Source organism: Salarias fasciatus, chromosome 1 (genome assembly GCF_902148845.1).
Source record: "Salarias fasciatus chromosome 1, fSalaFa1.1, whole genome shotgun sequence".
Lineage (NCBI taxonomy): Eukaryota > Metazoa > Chordata > Actinopteri > Blenniiformes > Blenniidae > Salarias > Salarias fasciatus.
The window spans coordinates 4,810,023-4,827,142 of NC_043745.1; the positions used below are offsets into that span (position 1 = coordinate 4,810,023).

A 17,120-nucleotide genomic window follows, 5' to 3' on the forward strand; every position below is an offset into this window, starting at 1 on the left:
AGTCTTTGGGAATCCCAGGCTGTCATTTCAGTGTGGACAATTCTATCCGGCTCTGGCTGATGAGGACGTTCGCACTTTTAAACTTTCCAGGTACGGCTGTCTTTTGAATACGGGGTGCGTATAACTCATTTTCACATAAATTCAGCTTCAATGGATTCCAAGCAGCCGTAATATTAAAAAAAAAAAAAAAAAAAAAAAAAAAAGGGCCTTTCAGACCGTCTGAAACCGAACTAACCACAGAATCACACACCGACCATCATTAATGCTGCTGACTAATTTATCTGTTGTCAAACAAAAACCGAGGGAGCATTGTCTTCAACACCGATGGACTTGTTCAGGTTTTGTTCACGTCCTGTGTTGTCGTTACCTCGGCTGCGCTGCTCATGCTCTCCACTCCCTCGCTGGCTCGCACCAACAGCAAGTAGCGGTGCTGGTCGCTCTCGTAGTCGATGGGGCGAGTCAGGCTGATTTCACCCGTCTCGGCTGAGATGGAGAAGAGGCTGCTGGGATTGATGAGGAGGCTGTAGGTGATTGGTTTCTTCTGGAAGGACACGGCTGGTGTGACCAGGAAGCTGAGGAGACACGGGCCAGACGGTGCTTCAGTCACTGAATGCGTGTGAGGACTGAGGTCAGTCAGCCAATGAATGAAGAGGTCCTTTAAGGTATGTACTGCACACACAGGGACGGCCGCGACAAGAACACAGAGTCAAGAAATGCACTTCTAAAGATTCTAAAATGTACTCTTCCCCTCGTAGAAAAATTCCTTGAAGTGTCGACTGAATCCTGAAAGAACTCTAAATATGTGCAGTTCAAGCTAAATACTGTTCACACGCATTTAAATATTCCACTATCTTTACAGTTTAGTAGCTATATTTTTAAATAATTCAACAAGGAAAATGCTGTGATTATCGACGAGATCAATCTCAATATTCATGAAGACTTCCAGAATAAATATTCAAGTAATACTTAAATTACAAGATTATGCTAGGATTGATGATTAAAGCCACTGTTTGCAAGAAAAACATCCCAGTTTTTAGTAATTCACATGGTTTAAATCCATATTCATTTATGATTTACATGATTAATATTCAGGTTTGTGATATATTACATGATTGATATCCCAGTTATTAGAGAGTTACAGGTTTTATATGAACATTAATGAAAAAGTACATGATTTATTTCCACGTTATTGATAATTCACTTTTTTTTTACGATATACACAATATACACAAATAATATCCAGCATATTGATTATATAAATAATCAATATGCAGGCTGCAAATAATTTACGTAATTCATTTCCTAAGTTTTGATAATTCATCAGAACAATATTGATAATTTACAGGTGAACAGGTTTTTCAAGGAAATCTAGGCATTATGTACTAAACAAGATGAATGTCTACGCTGTTCATATCTACGATACTAAATGTATAGATTATATCAAAAATGAAATATCTAAAAGTGTTGTTTAAGATTTTAACAAAGTTGTGGTTATTTAGCTAATTTACATTTTCAAAAACATGTTTCATATCAATAACAGAGTTTACAAAACATTGTACACCCAGCTACTGAACCTCTTCACAAATGATAAATTAACAGGTATTTATACTTAGCAGGAGTTATTACCGAATAGTACAGAATTCCTTCATCGTCTGTACTGCTCATCCTGCTCAGGGTGCTGGAGCCAATCCCAGCTAGTTTACAGGCGAAGGCAGGGTCCACCTGGACAGGTCTGCAGTCCACCACAGGGCGAAGTGGGGACTGATCCAGAAACCTCATGCTGCGCAGCATGCACTGTTCCACTGAAGCTACATCCCCTCGAGCGCCCCCAAACTTACAGGAATAAATTCAGACAGATTCCAAAAAGAAACACGTCAAATTACAAATGTTTTAGTGTTCTGTTCAGAGGCTGAAAACACTGTTAAATAGTTAGTGCTCACTGCATGAAGTTGATCATTTGATCATTATATTTTACCACACCTCAAAGTTAATCTTTTCAGCTCACCCTCTGAGTCTGGTTCTGCAGAAGGTTTTCAGCCCTGACTCTGGTTCTCGAGGTTCATCGCTGTGACCGGCTGTGTCAAATGGTTGGTTTTTCTCTGTAAAAGTGCCTTGATATAGCTGTTATGTATTTGATGCTTTACAAATTGAATTGAATTGAATTGCGTACACTCTGCTTTTTTTCCTTACAGTATTGTCTTTGTTCTTGGATATTCATCTGTACCCCCTTTAGATTTTAAATAATACAAATGAAGCTGTTCTTATTTATTGTCCTTCGAATTTTCTGCATAAATTAGCTAAATAATGAACACTAGCAAAGCATCCACAATACAGAAGTGTGTTGTCCTGCTCTGGAGAGGGACTCTATATAAAATAACCATCTGCTGTGATATGCAAACAAAACCTGCCCCTCCATATGTGCGTAAACCAAACCTCTGTGAAGCAGCATCAAAAACATCTGGATGCAGTTCCTTCCCAGTTGTAAAGGTGAAACAAGTATGTTTGAAATGTTACTGAAAAGATATAATTAGCTGTGGCTTTATGCAGTTCAAATAAAATTAATTGCCAAATAATCTATCACACATAAAAATCCATTGGTGTTTATCTTTAGTTTATTCGAGTACTAAATAAGACTGTGGAACTGCGAACTCTAATTTTACAGATTCTGGAAACCTCCAGCAATGATTTTATGGTCTCTAACATGTGAGAACCTGTGCATATACACAACCGATAGTATTTACAAATAACACCTAGAAAATGGGAGTTTCCCCACCCGGACCTTTCTCTCTTGGTGCCCAGTTCCCATCACATCAGTGCTCCAGCTCCTGGGCTCTGTACAGTGGGATTGTATCTATTGACAATGTAAATTAGGGATTACAGACCTTCTGGTCATTTTCATTTAGCACTGGAACGATCTCTCCTAATCACAATACGATGAGGAAGGAATTCCCAACCCCAGAGCGTATGGAAATAAATAATTAACGGCCGTCTTGAAGCTGCGCTGCCTCTTGCTTAAGGCGAAACGTGTCACAGTGTGGAAATCTATTTAGCAGGCTGTAAAACATGGAAGACATCTGATCTCAGCTACAGAAAGAATGGAATGTGTGCACATTAAACATAAATTAATCTGCCTTTAAAGAATGAGGAATGTGAAGGAGCTCTGCGGTCGTATCATGGGGGTTAGAAGGACAGCATCTGACAGCAGTGTGTGAGAATTCATGTAATTGTACAGTATGTTCAGGCACATATAAAAATTAATCATCCTCTTGGAGGATTTCCTCTCATGTTCATTCAGAAGGTAGAATGATGGGTAATATAATTCAATTCATTCTAACCCTTCAATCTCTTTGTTTTCAAATCACTTCTGTAGATCTTTCATGGCATCCTGCTGGTTTTAGTCTTGTTTCAAACCAAACGTGACGCCCTGTGTAGTTGTCTTGAAGACTGGATCAGATTCTCCTCTGGAGATTCTAGACATTAGAACTGCCTCTATTTGCCACTCCGTCTTCACAGGTTCTTCACTGGATGAACACAACGCTTCTCATTTGCTTCCATTTCATGACTCTGCATTTCGTCCCAGTCAACATTTGGAGGAGGGGCCTATGCAGGTTTGTCCTCAAGTTCCAGAATGACCCCATGGCCAAATGTCAATGTGGGCTTCATGCCATGTGAATGTAGGCCAACAGGAATCCATACATATGGGACACATCTGAGTCATCTTTAAGTTTCATGTGGGTGTATAATAACATTTCTGTTTGCCCAAGGCTTTCCCATATGGTTTGGCCATTGTTCATTAATGTAACCTTTTTGTATACAAAGTTGAACCCATGCAGTCAGTCCATACGGTTTGAATTATGTTGAACATATTTAATCAACCCATGTGGGATTCTGAAGTCCCATTTATACTCAAGGAGAATAATGAAACAACTTTTGACAATAAGATCGAACAAGCGCCATTTTTTTTTGTGTGCCTGTGCTGAGGGGGGTGTGGTCTGTGCTAAGGGGCGTGTCATGTGCTGAGGGGGCGTGGTCTGCTGTTAGCTGACATCAGGAAGCTAACTTTGCTCTTCATCCTTCTGGACTATGAATAGGCCTTTATGGGCTCCCCGGTCTGAGCCACGGATCCAGGTCCACTCTGGATGGGTCGAGTCAAGACACTGAAATCAGGGTTTGTTTGTTTTCTCTTGATGTTTTCAAGCATCTCGCATACATGTGTGACTGTGTGTGTGAATGTTACAGATCATGCTGACACAGTAGTCGACAATGTCCGAATGAAGATATGTCGCCATTTGTGTCTAACAGGACTAAAGAAACTGTTTTGGATGTGAAGTGAAGATTTTAAGCAGACTTGAGATCAGGAGTTGAAGGTTTGAGTCCCTCCCTGGGATGCTTTAACATGGGTGCCCACCACATTCCACAAAAAGGATGGGTAAAAGTGGGTAAAGGAATTTCCCCCAATGTGTTATTAAAGAGTGACTAGTTCAGTTTTACCCCTTTTATTTTTTATTTTTTTTATAATTTTTACAATTTTCTCAAATGTGTTTTGTCACAGATTCCCTTCTCTTTAGAAACTGTGAGCCATGCTGGAAGACATTCGGTTTGCTTTGTGTCTCAGATGTGGAGTAATGAACACACACAAGCTGTAGATCTAGATAAATCTACATATAGATGTTGATCTTTCTCCCACTGATTCAAATCAAATCCCACTGAGTCATTCCTTTCATTAAGCACAAACTCCAGACTTTTCATATAGAAAAACACTGTTACTTCCAAATTTTCCAGCCATAACAAGATTGGATGAAATTGTTGCCATAAATGTTCTCAACAAAAGAGCAATTGGCTTGATATACGGCATTTTCTCATTTTTATCTTCTCTATTGCTTTATACTTTTGAAATCTCATTGGGGGAATGTTTTGGCACTGATATTACATTTCAAATAGAAAAAGCCCTTTCTGCTTTCAGCGGTGATATAAATTCTGCAGTCCAATGTTCCACAATGTCTGCACAGAGAAGTTGGTCAGGATTGTATCCAGGAACAGATCGATTATAGCAACCTGAAAATCTCATAAGCATTAGACACTGATAGTTGATATATTCTGAAGCTTGTGGAGTTAAAGATCAGAGTAGCCCAAAGAGGAAGAGAAAGTCTCCTCCTCTGAGTCTGGTTCTGCGGTTTCTTCCTGTTAAAAAGGAGTTTTCTTTTTCCACTGTCTACTACTGTATGTTTGCTCATGTGGGATTGTTGGATGTTCCTCTGTCAAAACATCTTGTATAATCTGTGGCACAGTAGGAATGAAATTGGACTGAATTGCATTTCAGAGAAACTCACATTTTTCGAAAAAATAATCAAAGTCAAAGAGAGAGCCTCAGCAACATTGATTATTACAGTTTGATATTAATGACAAGGAAGCAGCAGTAGAAACAATCTGATGGTTAAGTTGATTTATGTTACCATCATCTTTTTTATTCCTTATCAATTCAAAGTAGATCTGATTAATTAAAACCTGAATCCTGAATTTTATGACCATCGTTTTCATTAAAAAAAAAAATAAAGCATGAAGACATGTGAACGTAATGAGAACTCACGGTTGTCCTTCGGGGTGTTTTCTGGAATGGCGATGGTGAAGGAGGCATTGGCGAACTGCGGGGGGCGGTCTCCAGCGACCACGGACAGGACGGCGGGGGCGCTGCGGCTGCCCAGCCTGTCGGCGGCCACCACGGTCAGCAGGTACTCCCGGTCCCGCTGCAGGGGAAGACCCGTGGTCCGGACCTGGCCGTTCTTCCGGTCCACCTCGAAACGCCCGTCGCCTCCTGCAGTGTTGAAGCAGCCCAACAATGAAGAACAGTTGAGATTTACTGGATCTGAGGGTCATTTTGTAACACATTCAGAAAGGTGAGAAGTTGTAATCTTCTTGAAATGAGATTTGAACCTGTCGATGAGCATGCGTTGGCTTCCTGTTCTTTTCTAAAGAACACCTGCAGCCGATGAGTAATTTTTATACATTTATGTTTAATAGCTGAAGCTGCTTCAGCTGCTCTCCCTTGTTTGAGTTGAACACAATGCGGTATTGTTGGACGTCTGTTATTATTGATCGAATGAGACCACAAATTGAAAAGATCTCAGAGTTGTGTTTGCAAAGAAATGTGACTCAGCTGACATTTTTTCTTTCCATTTACAATTTTGATGAAAAGAATGTGGGGAAAAAAAGATATATTGCAAATTATTTGTGATGTGCTCTGCCTGATGTATCATTCAGCCGCAGCCATGCACATACAGACATGGAAAATACATGTCATGAGTACGAGAACATGTGAAAAATGTACTGAAAATGCATTAATCTTTGTGTGTGTTTTATGATCTCTGGTTTAACGGCGTGTGAAGAGACTGATTTACACACCACTCAAACACACCACTTTGTGTGTTTCTGCTGTATATTACCATTATTTATTAATGACCAAAGGAAAACAGCCAATATAAAGACGACTTCAGTGTTGCATATATGTATACAATGAATAAATCATCAAAATTGTGGGAAAATGGGTTATTTTAATTCCCCCCCCTGCTGAGCGGGTGAAAACATATAAGAGCCCTGTACCACTCTGATCTTCTTGCCAAGTGGGTGGAAAATGGACAATGTATTTCCTCAGCAACAGGCTGCTCAGCTGAAAGAAATCCACACTTTTAAATTCAAAAGCTAGTAAGCTTGTAGATCAGCCAAAGCCACTTCCAGAGCAGTTTCAAACAACAGTCAGGTCAACTGACATTTATTTTCAGTGATTTGTATAACAAGTGTTTGCTTGTTAATGCAAAGCGAAGCAGCACATTTAAGTGATAAAGTGGTTCAAAGTGCCGTGCATTAGCCGATATGGCCAGCAGCAAACAAAGTCACTAAATGAGATGAATAAATACATGAATTCATTACTGAAAATATACAATACGTTTTATTTAGTGTTGGCTGGACGTGATGTGTTTCAGACCTGTTCATCAGTTTTCTCAGCCAAATATTCAACATTTTGCAATACAAACATTTCTTATTGAACGACAGCGAATCATTGCAGCAATGATCTGCTTTGTGTACTGCTTTTTTATCATTTACAACTCAATAGAATTTTTGACAGTATTGAACAAAACTATGGAAAAATAAAATGGAACTAAGGAAAAATCAAGGTTTGTGTCAACGCGACTCCATCCATCCATCCCGAATAAAACAATATTATATTACAAAGTATCAATGCTTGATCAATTTTGAAACGCTCAACTTTTATTTTGCTGATTGTGCATTAAAATATGGCATAATATGATTTTAGAATTATGCTTCATAGTAGTGAAACATTCAGGAAGACGAGTCAAAAGAAACGGGATGGTCAAATATGGCTGCACTTTGCTAGTTTGATATGTGATGTAGATTGAAAAACAACTACAGCTAAATTAATCTACAGATCTTGTTTACAAGTCTTGGACACACGAGGGTCAAGCCTTGCAGAACAGACATGACTTAAAGGGCAACTCCGGTTTTTGACACCTGGACCTTATTTCTAGGTGTGTGCATGCTCATATACTCACTCAGACAAACATGGTGCAGCTCGGAGTCCTTCAGAAGTTATTTAGATCCAACCGATTTAGCGGGGCCACGGCAAGGGAGCTTCAGCGCGGGACATCATCTCTGCAAAATCGCTCATTTCGGCTGTATTTCTTCATCCATCGCCAGTGTTATCATAAAGTCAGCTCTGAAGACGGAAGACGAGCTGACAGTTTTCGCTAACTTAGCCACAATTAGCTCGGATGGGAACGTTGCGGAGCTCCTCTCCCCAGCAGAGAGGCACTTTGGCTCGGCCTCGGCTGTCACGGCGCCTGGGTGCCTGACTTCCAGGGGCCGAGTTGGGGCCGATTGGGTAAACGGCCCGGAGCTGCCGCGGCGCAGCAGCTGGAGCCCTCTCCTCACCGGATCCAGATCAGCTGACCCACCTGAAGATGGTCGAAGAGCTGACTTTATGATAACACTGGCGATGGATGAAAAAATATAGCCGAAATGAGCGATTTGCAGAGATTATGTCCCACGCTGAAGCTCCCTTGCCGTGGCCCCCGCTAAATCGGTTGGATCTAAATAACTTATGAAGGACTCCGAGCTGCACCATGTTTGTCTGAGTGAGTATATGAGCATGCACACACCTAGAAATAAGGTCCAGGTGTCAAAAAACCGGAGTTGCCCTTTAAATGAGGAGCACATAAAGGCCATCATTCCATCTCTACCAGTTTAACTGTTTGAATTACATGTTGTGTGCGCTAAATAAAACTAATATTCTTTTTTTCTAAATTAACATTATGTGCAGTAGTGAAATAAAATACAGCAGTTTTCAGCATTGTCTTTTCTTCAAAGTTACTCAACCATTTGTCAAGCATGAAATCTGCTGTGACTCTTTATTCCCTTCGTTGTGTATCGGAACACATGAAATAACCCCAGAGCAAAACTTTACATTAAACGGGAGCAAAATGTGTCATGTCATATGCTACGTGTCAAAAACAGCCTTCAGAAACACCAGTAGTCTTATATTTAAGACCATTCCCCAATGAAAACTGAACATTTACTAACCTTCATCAAAGTTCTGCATCCACAAAATGATAAAACCAAATGCTAAAAAGTGGTACTCAGCACTACAGCGAGCGGTGTGACGAGGCTTTTAGTGGATGAATCATCAATTCCAATGACTGAAGAGCCGTCTAGACACGAACATCGATGTTTACGCTTTATAATAGACAGATCTCTGCTGTCTGCTGGGTTTTTTTTCTCTTCCATCCTCAGGTGAAAACTTGGAGGACCCCCTCCTTAACACTTCTTTAAATGAGCACCAGAAATTGTGATGTGGCGAACAAAGAAAAGCAATTATTCTGTAGGATAGAGAAATGAACGGCGCTGGAAAATTGCATGTGCTGCTGGTACAGCGGCTCCGAGGAGGGCAGCCGAAAGCAGACGCCGTTTCGTCCTCGCCGTGATTCTCTCTGTCAGAAATGATCAAACACTCATTTTCAACCCTGCAAATTATTGATTTGATCTTCACAGGCTTGTTTTCAAATGATGACCCAAGGGGAACATCTTATTTTTTATTTTTTGAGATCTTGATATAAATCGGTGGACTTCTTGCTTTGTGGTTTGTGAAAACTCCATCATATCGTTGCAAGTGTCCAGTTACACCAGAGACAAGAAAGACGCGGAGATACACCAGAACCAACCACAGGGCTGCGCTTACACAGACATGGCAGGCCGAACGCCGAAGACGATGCAGTTGGCATGGCAGGCTCGGAGTTGGCGAACACAGGGATTTAGATTAGTCATGGACAGAAATACGGTGGTGACAGAAGTCATTGTGCTCCTTTTACACAACATGGAGACGAGATGACATAAAAGCTCACCGTCAGAGAGGAAGTACTCCTTCACCGTTGTTGCCTTCATCCCCGTCCTGAGCGTAGAGCTTGTAGACGAGTGACCCGGCAGCAGCGTCCGGCGACACCACAGCGAGGTATGGAGCGGGGACCATGCTCCACTCGGGGATATTGTCGTTTACATCCGTCACAGTCAGCTCCACTCGCACCAGGTACCACTCTGGACCTGCACAACGAGGCAAAGGCACATCAGGAAGGGTTAACTGCAGCTGCCAGGCAAACAGAAGGCCAGGTTTTCTAGGGTTGAATAACGGTGTGAGAAATCCATTTTTTAGTTTGTGCTCACAATGAAATATTCAAGTCTTTAAAGCTCACCACACTTCAAAGAGGCCTCTTGCCACCTCCATATTATATTTCTGTCCTCAAAGCTCTCCTAACACATCACTGCTGTGTCCTGTTGCGATTGTTTTCTCGAGCATAATGGCTGAGGACACGCAGCCAGAACTGGCTCGCTGCTTTCCTCCGACCAACTGTGCTGCTCGGGAGGCACAGTATCATTCCAGCAACCGGTACAAACCAGCTGGCCCAGGTAGCTCCTGCCAGGTCAAAGCAAATAATGAATGAACGTGCACACGCACACCGGTGCCAGCAAGGAAAGGAAAGGTTTGCGTAACGCAGACTGAGAGCCAGTTGTTTGATGATAAATAGACCATTTAGCTTATAGAAAACATGAAGGACTTCCAACCCAAACCACGTCAAACAATAATGGAGCAACTGCAATGCACCGCAATTATAATGCTGAGATACTAAAACTGTGAATGGGAGAGATGGGAGGGCCTCACAGAGGTGCAGTGGTTAGGTAGGAAAGTGTACGTAGGTTTGATTCCCTGTGGAATTGCATGTTCTACCTCTGGCCCCTGTTACTGCTCCTACAAGACATGTCCTGGAGGTGTAGCTGTGGATGTGGGTGATGTGTGACAGACTGGAATCATGTCCAGCAGAAGTCAGCTGGGCTCAGCTCCACCCATCACAGGGAAAGGATGAACAGGAAGGGTGGATAGAAAGGGAGGAAAGTGCTTTCTGTGAGTTTATGAACAACGTTTCAGTGTGAGACTGTGGCCTCTTCACCAATATGCACCAATCCCTCAGTGGAACTAAAAAGGTCTGCAGTTGGAACTTTAACAGTAACATGCCGACCATGTTTACGCCTTGGATCTTAGATTATCAACTCTAAAACTACCAAGTCTGAATTTATTTTTATAAGATGGTGTGTGAATGGCTTCTTTTCCATTCTCAAACTAAATACGTTCCTTTCAAAAATACAAATTGAAGGCTTCACTGTGGAGGAATGTTTATCAAACAGGGGTCAGCCCGAATAAAATCTACTGCAAGAGACATAAGGTGGTGGTAAAGGTTTAATTTTCAGTGCTGCTACTGGTCAAAGAATTCTGCAGAATCTTCACTTAAACACAAAATTGAACAGTGAAATGAGCTGGAAATTCTGTGAGATGAAGGGATAAAGCATATCTTCACCATGGACTGGAATTTTTTTTTTATTCTATTTAATGTGTTTATAAAAACAAGAAGGCATCATCAACGTGGTATTTAAAGCAGGCGTTTCTTGAGCCTCGGCCCTGCCGCCCGGGCGTCCGGCGCCCGGGGTGGACTGGCTCTGCCGGTCGTGGCTCCGCGGGGCCCGGGCCCAGGACCGCCAGGGTCCCCGGCCGGGGCTTTTATTTTTGTGGCCTGGTCTGTTCACTACTATGGTTCATCAGGGGGAAAAAAAAGGAGAAAAAAAAATTGTATGTATATATATGTTATGAATGGTTCTGTCAGTTCTTGTGTTGGTTGTCAGCTCTGTTTGGGTGTTGTCTAGATTGGGGTTTGGGATTGTTCTTGGTTGCGTGTGGTGCGTCGACAACACTGTTTTGTATTGTGACTTTGTGCCCCTGCCCCCTCCCTGTTCCCCCTCTCTTTATCTTCCTCTCATTCTGTCCCTTGCTCTCTGAGCGTTTCCGTCCCGGTCCTGCCCTCAGCCATGCCGGATGCCAGCTTTAAATAAAGGCAGCAGCAGGAGGAGATTCAGTCTCGTCCTGCTGCTAACATTAAAATCTGTTCGGATAGTAAAAGGCTACAATCATACAATATCGCACGCCACAGCTGCCGAACAGGACAAGGGAAAAAAAAAAAAAAAAAAAAAAAAAAGCAGGCGTTTCTCAAAATGTGGCCAGAAATCCACATTACGGCCCCGTTTAGAAAACAATGTTTTCAAGAAAAAATGGCAAACGTCCGCAATGTTTTCAGGGTCCTTTAATAAAACCTGAGACTGAAAACATAAGTCTTAAAGGTGCTGTAGGCAGGATTCCGCATCTCCGCCATCTTGCTTAGGGTTACCTAAGCAAGATGGTGATTTGACCCATCTAAGATGGCGATTGAAACCCAGCACAGCCAATCCTGTCCTGTTTTCTGACATCACGCCCTTACGCAAGTTAAGCCCCTCCCACAAGAACGTGTGACGAACGCCCCTCGACCAATCACGGTTAAAGCCTCATGGGCTCTTCTGATTGGTCAAAGATACCTGGAGCTGTCGAGATTCCTTTTCAGCTCAGAACAGAGACAGATGGAAACGCTGCACCCTCGCGGTAATGCAGTTATGCTACACTCCTAAAGGATTATCAATGGATACTCTAACATTTAATCCAAAGAAAACAGAAAAATTAGCACTGACTAGCAAAATCCTGCCTACAGCACCTTTAATAGCACACCACACACGTCATTTCGTTACAAAACCAACAGGACCAACTCATGACCCAACATGCTAACTCCATCCTCTTTAGTATTTCCACTATTTATTTGGAAACACAAAACTTTTCTGAAACAAAAGTGCAAAAACGATGCATTTTCACTAGAAGCGTAACAAGGGCTCAGAAAATATTCACAATATCTTTTGCAAAAGACAAAATTTGCTAAATTCTAATACTTTTTTTTTTTTAATAAATAAGCTCTTTGATTCTGTTACACTACCTTCAACTGAACTGTCAGGTCGTCTCCATTTGTCTCCTGAGAAGCAGAGAAATAATGTGTAGGAAGCTGAGGAGGCCGCCTCTGCATCGCAGCCAATGATTCTAATCAGAGCTCAGCGAGCTGCACCTGTCCTAAACAGCAATCACAGCCACTCTGCTGAAAGACAATGAAGCCCCACACAGGTCTCATCAGCACCTCCATCCCTCCACCCTCAAAATGCCACGCAGGAGTGTCTGCTGCTCACAGCAGGGGGGCAGAACAGCCAGAGGATTGCTCTCATTTGAGTCCGTTTGGATACCTGTTGGGGTTAAAAAAAAAAAAAAAAAGAGGCTGATTCCCGCTTGGACTCTGTAGCAACAGATGCATGTAGAGAGGTGGGAGAAAACAGGCTTGTGGGTACCGCTGTGTACGAAAAGATGCAAAGTGGGCAGATAGGAGAATAAGAAGTATTGGCCGAGTAAGAGGGCGCAATCAAATAATATGGAGTGCAGCGATGGGGGGGATGCAGCGAGAAAAATAGGAGCTGAGTGTCGCATGAACAGGATTAGGAGTGAAGCTCAGAGGCTGAAAATGACCCTGTGGTTGTTATAGAAACAGCGGAACAACGAAAAGAGGACGACGGGAGAATTAGGGATGGAAAGAAAAGAGAGAGCACAAGCAAGCAATTGCATAAATCAATGGCATTAAGGAAGAGAGGGAACGAGGGAGCGTTACAAGGAAAAACGTAAGCGGACTTCAAAAGAAGAAGAGTGGAATTAACCAGCCATATCTTACAAAAAAACTAAAACTAATGGAAAAAAACAACAACAACAACACAGCACAGCACTTGACTCTGGAGTTTAACCCGTGTATTTGCTACTGATCTCTTTTTTTTTTTTGTCTCACTCCATCTCTTTTCATCTCCCTCCCCTCTCTGTGGTCATAACAGATTCAAATTAATTGGCAAAAGGACAATGTAGCGTTGGGAAGGGAGGGACGGCATTACCCAGATAATAAATCATCGGGCTAATACAGAGCACTATGCCAAAATGCATCTTACGCACACACCACACACACACACACACACACCCACACACACACACACACACACACCACACCCACACACTAGTAACGATCATCAGTGATTAGTGGCTAATGAAGAGCTTTGGGATTGGAGGCTCACTGCTCTTGCAATTCCTCACACTAATGCATCTTAGTGCATATAATGATACAGTATGTTGCAATCCCAAGAACAATATGGGCTGCAATTACAAATAACACCAAGGAAGGCCTTCTTCATGGCCACCAACCTCATTTGCTCCAATAAGCTGTGAGTCTAAGCATGTCTCAATGCTGCCGTCTTCATCGGCTGAATTCTGAAAGTCTGCGCCCCATCGGTATCATCCACGCTAGTTTGGATTATTAGTGTGGCAGCTCATATTCTAATGCAGTGATATCAAACATACAGGAGGCCACATGCAGCCCAGTTTCATCTTGAGTGTCTCAGGATGGTAAAATAGAGTCATAATAGCTTTTGAATTTAAAGGGTTTTTTTTGTTGTGGTGCAGAATAATTATGATGGAAATATCTCTATTTGCACAAAACCAAATAATGACAAAACGTCGGTGGAAACTCGAGTGAAGTCTCAAAAAGAAAGCTGCATATTTCAACAAACTGTTACGGCCCGAACGCACTGGACGCGGAAGCGCCGCCGCGGTAGCGCCGCGCACGGCGCTTCTGATCGCCTCCCATGTTAACCTATCTGACCGGCCGCACCAAACGCGCAGTGGAGCGCCGCGCGCGCCGCGGCTCGCGCTCTGCAGCGCGCCCGCTCCGCTTCGTTCTATTTTTCACGCGAGCCGCGAGCGCCGGGAGCGCCATATGTCAAGCTGGATCAAGCAGATTGGACCAGACAGGAAGTCGGAAACAGAAAAGGCAAGAATCCGGTCAATTTTCAAAATATAACAAATTAAATGACGATTAGTTACGGGCGGTGTTGCTCGTCCGTCTATAATTTGTCACTTGGGTCTAATCACAAGACAGATGGACACACAAACAGACATATGCATGTACGCACCCAAACACACACACACACACACACACACACACACACACACCACACACACACACATCACACTACACACACACACACACACACACACACACACACACACACACACACACCACAGCGACAGACATTCACGTGATGCAGAAAAAAGAGGACAGGAGGAGAAAAAGTCTCTCCACAGGTCACCAAAACACACACATCCATACTGGCAGAGCGAGACAGAGGGAACAGGGAACAAACGTGAAAACCGAGAGCTGACGGAGCGAGCCGAGTGCAGCCGATGTGTGACCAGCGCGGAGAGCGCAGGCGCCTCCAGTGCGAACAGCCAAGCGCCGGCACGGAGACGCGCGGCGCGCGCGGCGCCTCCGCTACGCTTCCGCGTCCAGTGCGTTCCGCGTTACAAACAGCATGGTTCTGTGGCTAATGCTCGTTAGCTATCTTTCATGGCAGCATTAGTGATGTCTCAGCTCTGATCTAAGTGCTGTGTTGCATTTGTCTGCTACTCTGAAGAAATTTGCAAAAAAGAAGGAAAAAAAAAATCAGTGTTTCCTTTGAAATTTTTACTATTTGCTTTGTGAGTTGGTGGGCCGAATTGGAGCCTTGTGTGGGCCAGTTTTGGCCAACATGCCTTATGTTTGACACCCATGTTCTCGTCTATATAAATTAATCAAATAAATCTGAATTTGATTGTATCTTATAATAGATAAAAATTAATAAATACATTAAAAGATAATTGCTGAAAATTGCACGTGTGAAACCTAAACGAGGTTACACTAAAGGCTGGTTAGCTTTTAGCAGAATAAATAAGCCCACTTGTTCCCCTTCTTGTACTATATTATGCATCAGCTCATGCAGTTTTTTTTCCAGTATTTGTGAGGAGTAGAGGGTGGCCACAGAGGTGGAACTGAAGTGCTTGCTCTACTTGCCGCAGGTTGCATCTTTAATGTTTTTGTAAGTGTTTTCATTCATGTTTCCCAAACCCCTTTTTACGAGAAATATGGCCTCACTCCACACACAGCCTTCTGCAGGGTCTCAGATGGAACCCAAACACAAATCCTGCGAGTATCTGCACTGCTGCTGACTCAAAACACCAGTCACAGTAATTGTTACTGGAATCCATGATAATAACACTGTTTATCATGCTTCAGCGTCAGAGCTTGACCCTCCGGTCTTAATAAACACAGCAAAATGTTTCATCCTACACTCACGCCGACATGTGATATGCCGTGTTTGTCAGTTAAAATGTGAAAATAATGAAACGAGCGGGAAATTCCTGCATGTACTTTGCACTTATCTCCTCTAATGAGAAGCAGATACAAGACAAAACTGATTTGCTCAGCTATCTGTGGTGTCAGAACTGAGTCAATTACCACTGTGACCAATTAATCTTTCAGATTCGCACTCTGTAATTTTCACTCCCGTATGCAGTGACATGCTTGCAGTGCAGAGCCAGGCTGTCATTTAGAGAGCGGCGAGGCGACATGAGCAGCAGGCGGAGTTGGACAACACGGCTGAATCACGGGAAGTGACGGCATTAAGGAAAGCTACATTTTTAGCAGTGAGGAGGGACGTGCTGATACCACGTTTTTAAAGGAGGGGGACCAAGGAAGGATGTTCACCTTTGATCCCCACCAGAGATATCTTGATAAGGAGGGGATTGCAGACCTGGTCTTCCAGATGTTTGACTATCGCCCACCACACATCAGTGATCACACACTCTCACCTCGATGTTTGTCCTCCAATATGGCGGCGTATCCTTTTACTAGCGCCCGTAGCCGCTCACACTATACTTTAAATTTCAAACTAAAATTGGAAGAACAAGCAGGCATGTAGGTGTCACAGCTACAGGCTGATAGTGATGGACGTGATCATCATGGCAAGCATGCATAAAACATTAAAACTACTATGTGATGAAGAGGAAACTACTAAAGCATTTGGAGTAAATATCTGGCTGTAGAGCGGGACGCTCTCGGGACACAACCGAGATCTCTCTGTTCCATAATCTTGCTGGTACATTGCTCTGCAGCCAGATGCATTGTAATGTCAAAAAGCCATTTGCTGAAATAATATAGTAAAAAGTCACTGCAAACTACACATCTGTACCATCAGCAGAGATTACATCCCAGGGAGTCCTGCAAACGGTCCCATAAACTCACAAAACACACCAAAAAGGTGGCAGACATTTGTCCATGCCTGCACTGCATTCGTCAGAGAGGGGCAGTTAGGATTTGTATGACTCCCGAGGTCAATAAACTGCAGGTAGTTCCTGCTCTGCGAGTGGAGGATCGTTGAAGAGGCCTCTGATCAATCTGTTCTACTACACAGTATACTGTACAGGGGAATGTAGATCGGAGGGAGGGGGTCAATACAACACAAACACAACACTGTATCAATAAAAGGAGAATCATAACTGATATTTCCTCCTAAAATTGCGAAATAAAGATGGGATTTTAATAGAGGGAGGACTGAACTCTATTGCCTTCTCAGTGGTTTAGTGATTTCAGGGATTGTGTTCAGACATCAGGAATAAGTCCGTGTTTTTTTCATGGATGTGCACAGTGCACGTTTGACAGCTCATTAACTACAGTGTGTGGAGGATGAGCCTCTTTCTCTCTGGGGTTGAACCACACTGGGGTTCCCACAAGTCTTTTGTCAAAGAGTAATGTAAT

The 17,120-nt window shown here is 42.9% G+C and overlaps 2 protein-coding genes across 2 annotated transcripts in view; both read right to left on the reverse strand.

Moving 5' to 3' along the window:
- The window catches only part of LOC115389974 (neural-cadherin-like), a 292,942-nt gene extending 287,068 nt beyond the window's left edge, over positions 1–5,874 (reverse strand). Inside the window, exons 1-4 of the mRNA XM_030093594.1 lie at positions 5,859–5,874; positions 5,674–5,812; positions 5,588–5,608; positions 368–572 (exon numbers count right to left, since the gene is read on the reverse strand). Of these exons, the coding sequence (XP_029949454.1) occupies positions 368–572; positions 5,588–5,608; positions 5,674–5,812; positions 5,859–5,874 (381 nt within the window). The remainder of the gene's footprint in view (positions 1–367; positions 573–5,587; positions 5,609–5,673; positions 5,813–5,858) is intronic.
- A 3,369-nt stretch (positions 5,875–9,243) lies between these two features.
- Positions 9,244–17,120, reverse strand: part of LOC115389982 (neural-cadherin-like) — a 317,885-nt gene continuing 310,008 nt past the window's right edge. The window contains 2 exon segments of the mRNA XM_030093608.1: positions 9,244–9,296; positions 9,436–9,606. Coding sequence (XP_029949468.1) covers positions 9,244–9,296; positions 9,436–9,606 — 224 coding nt within the window.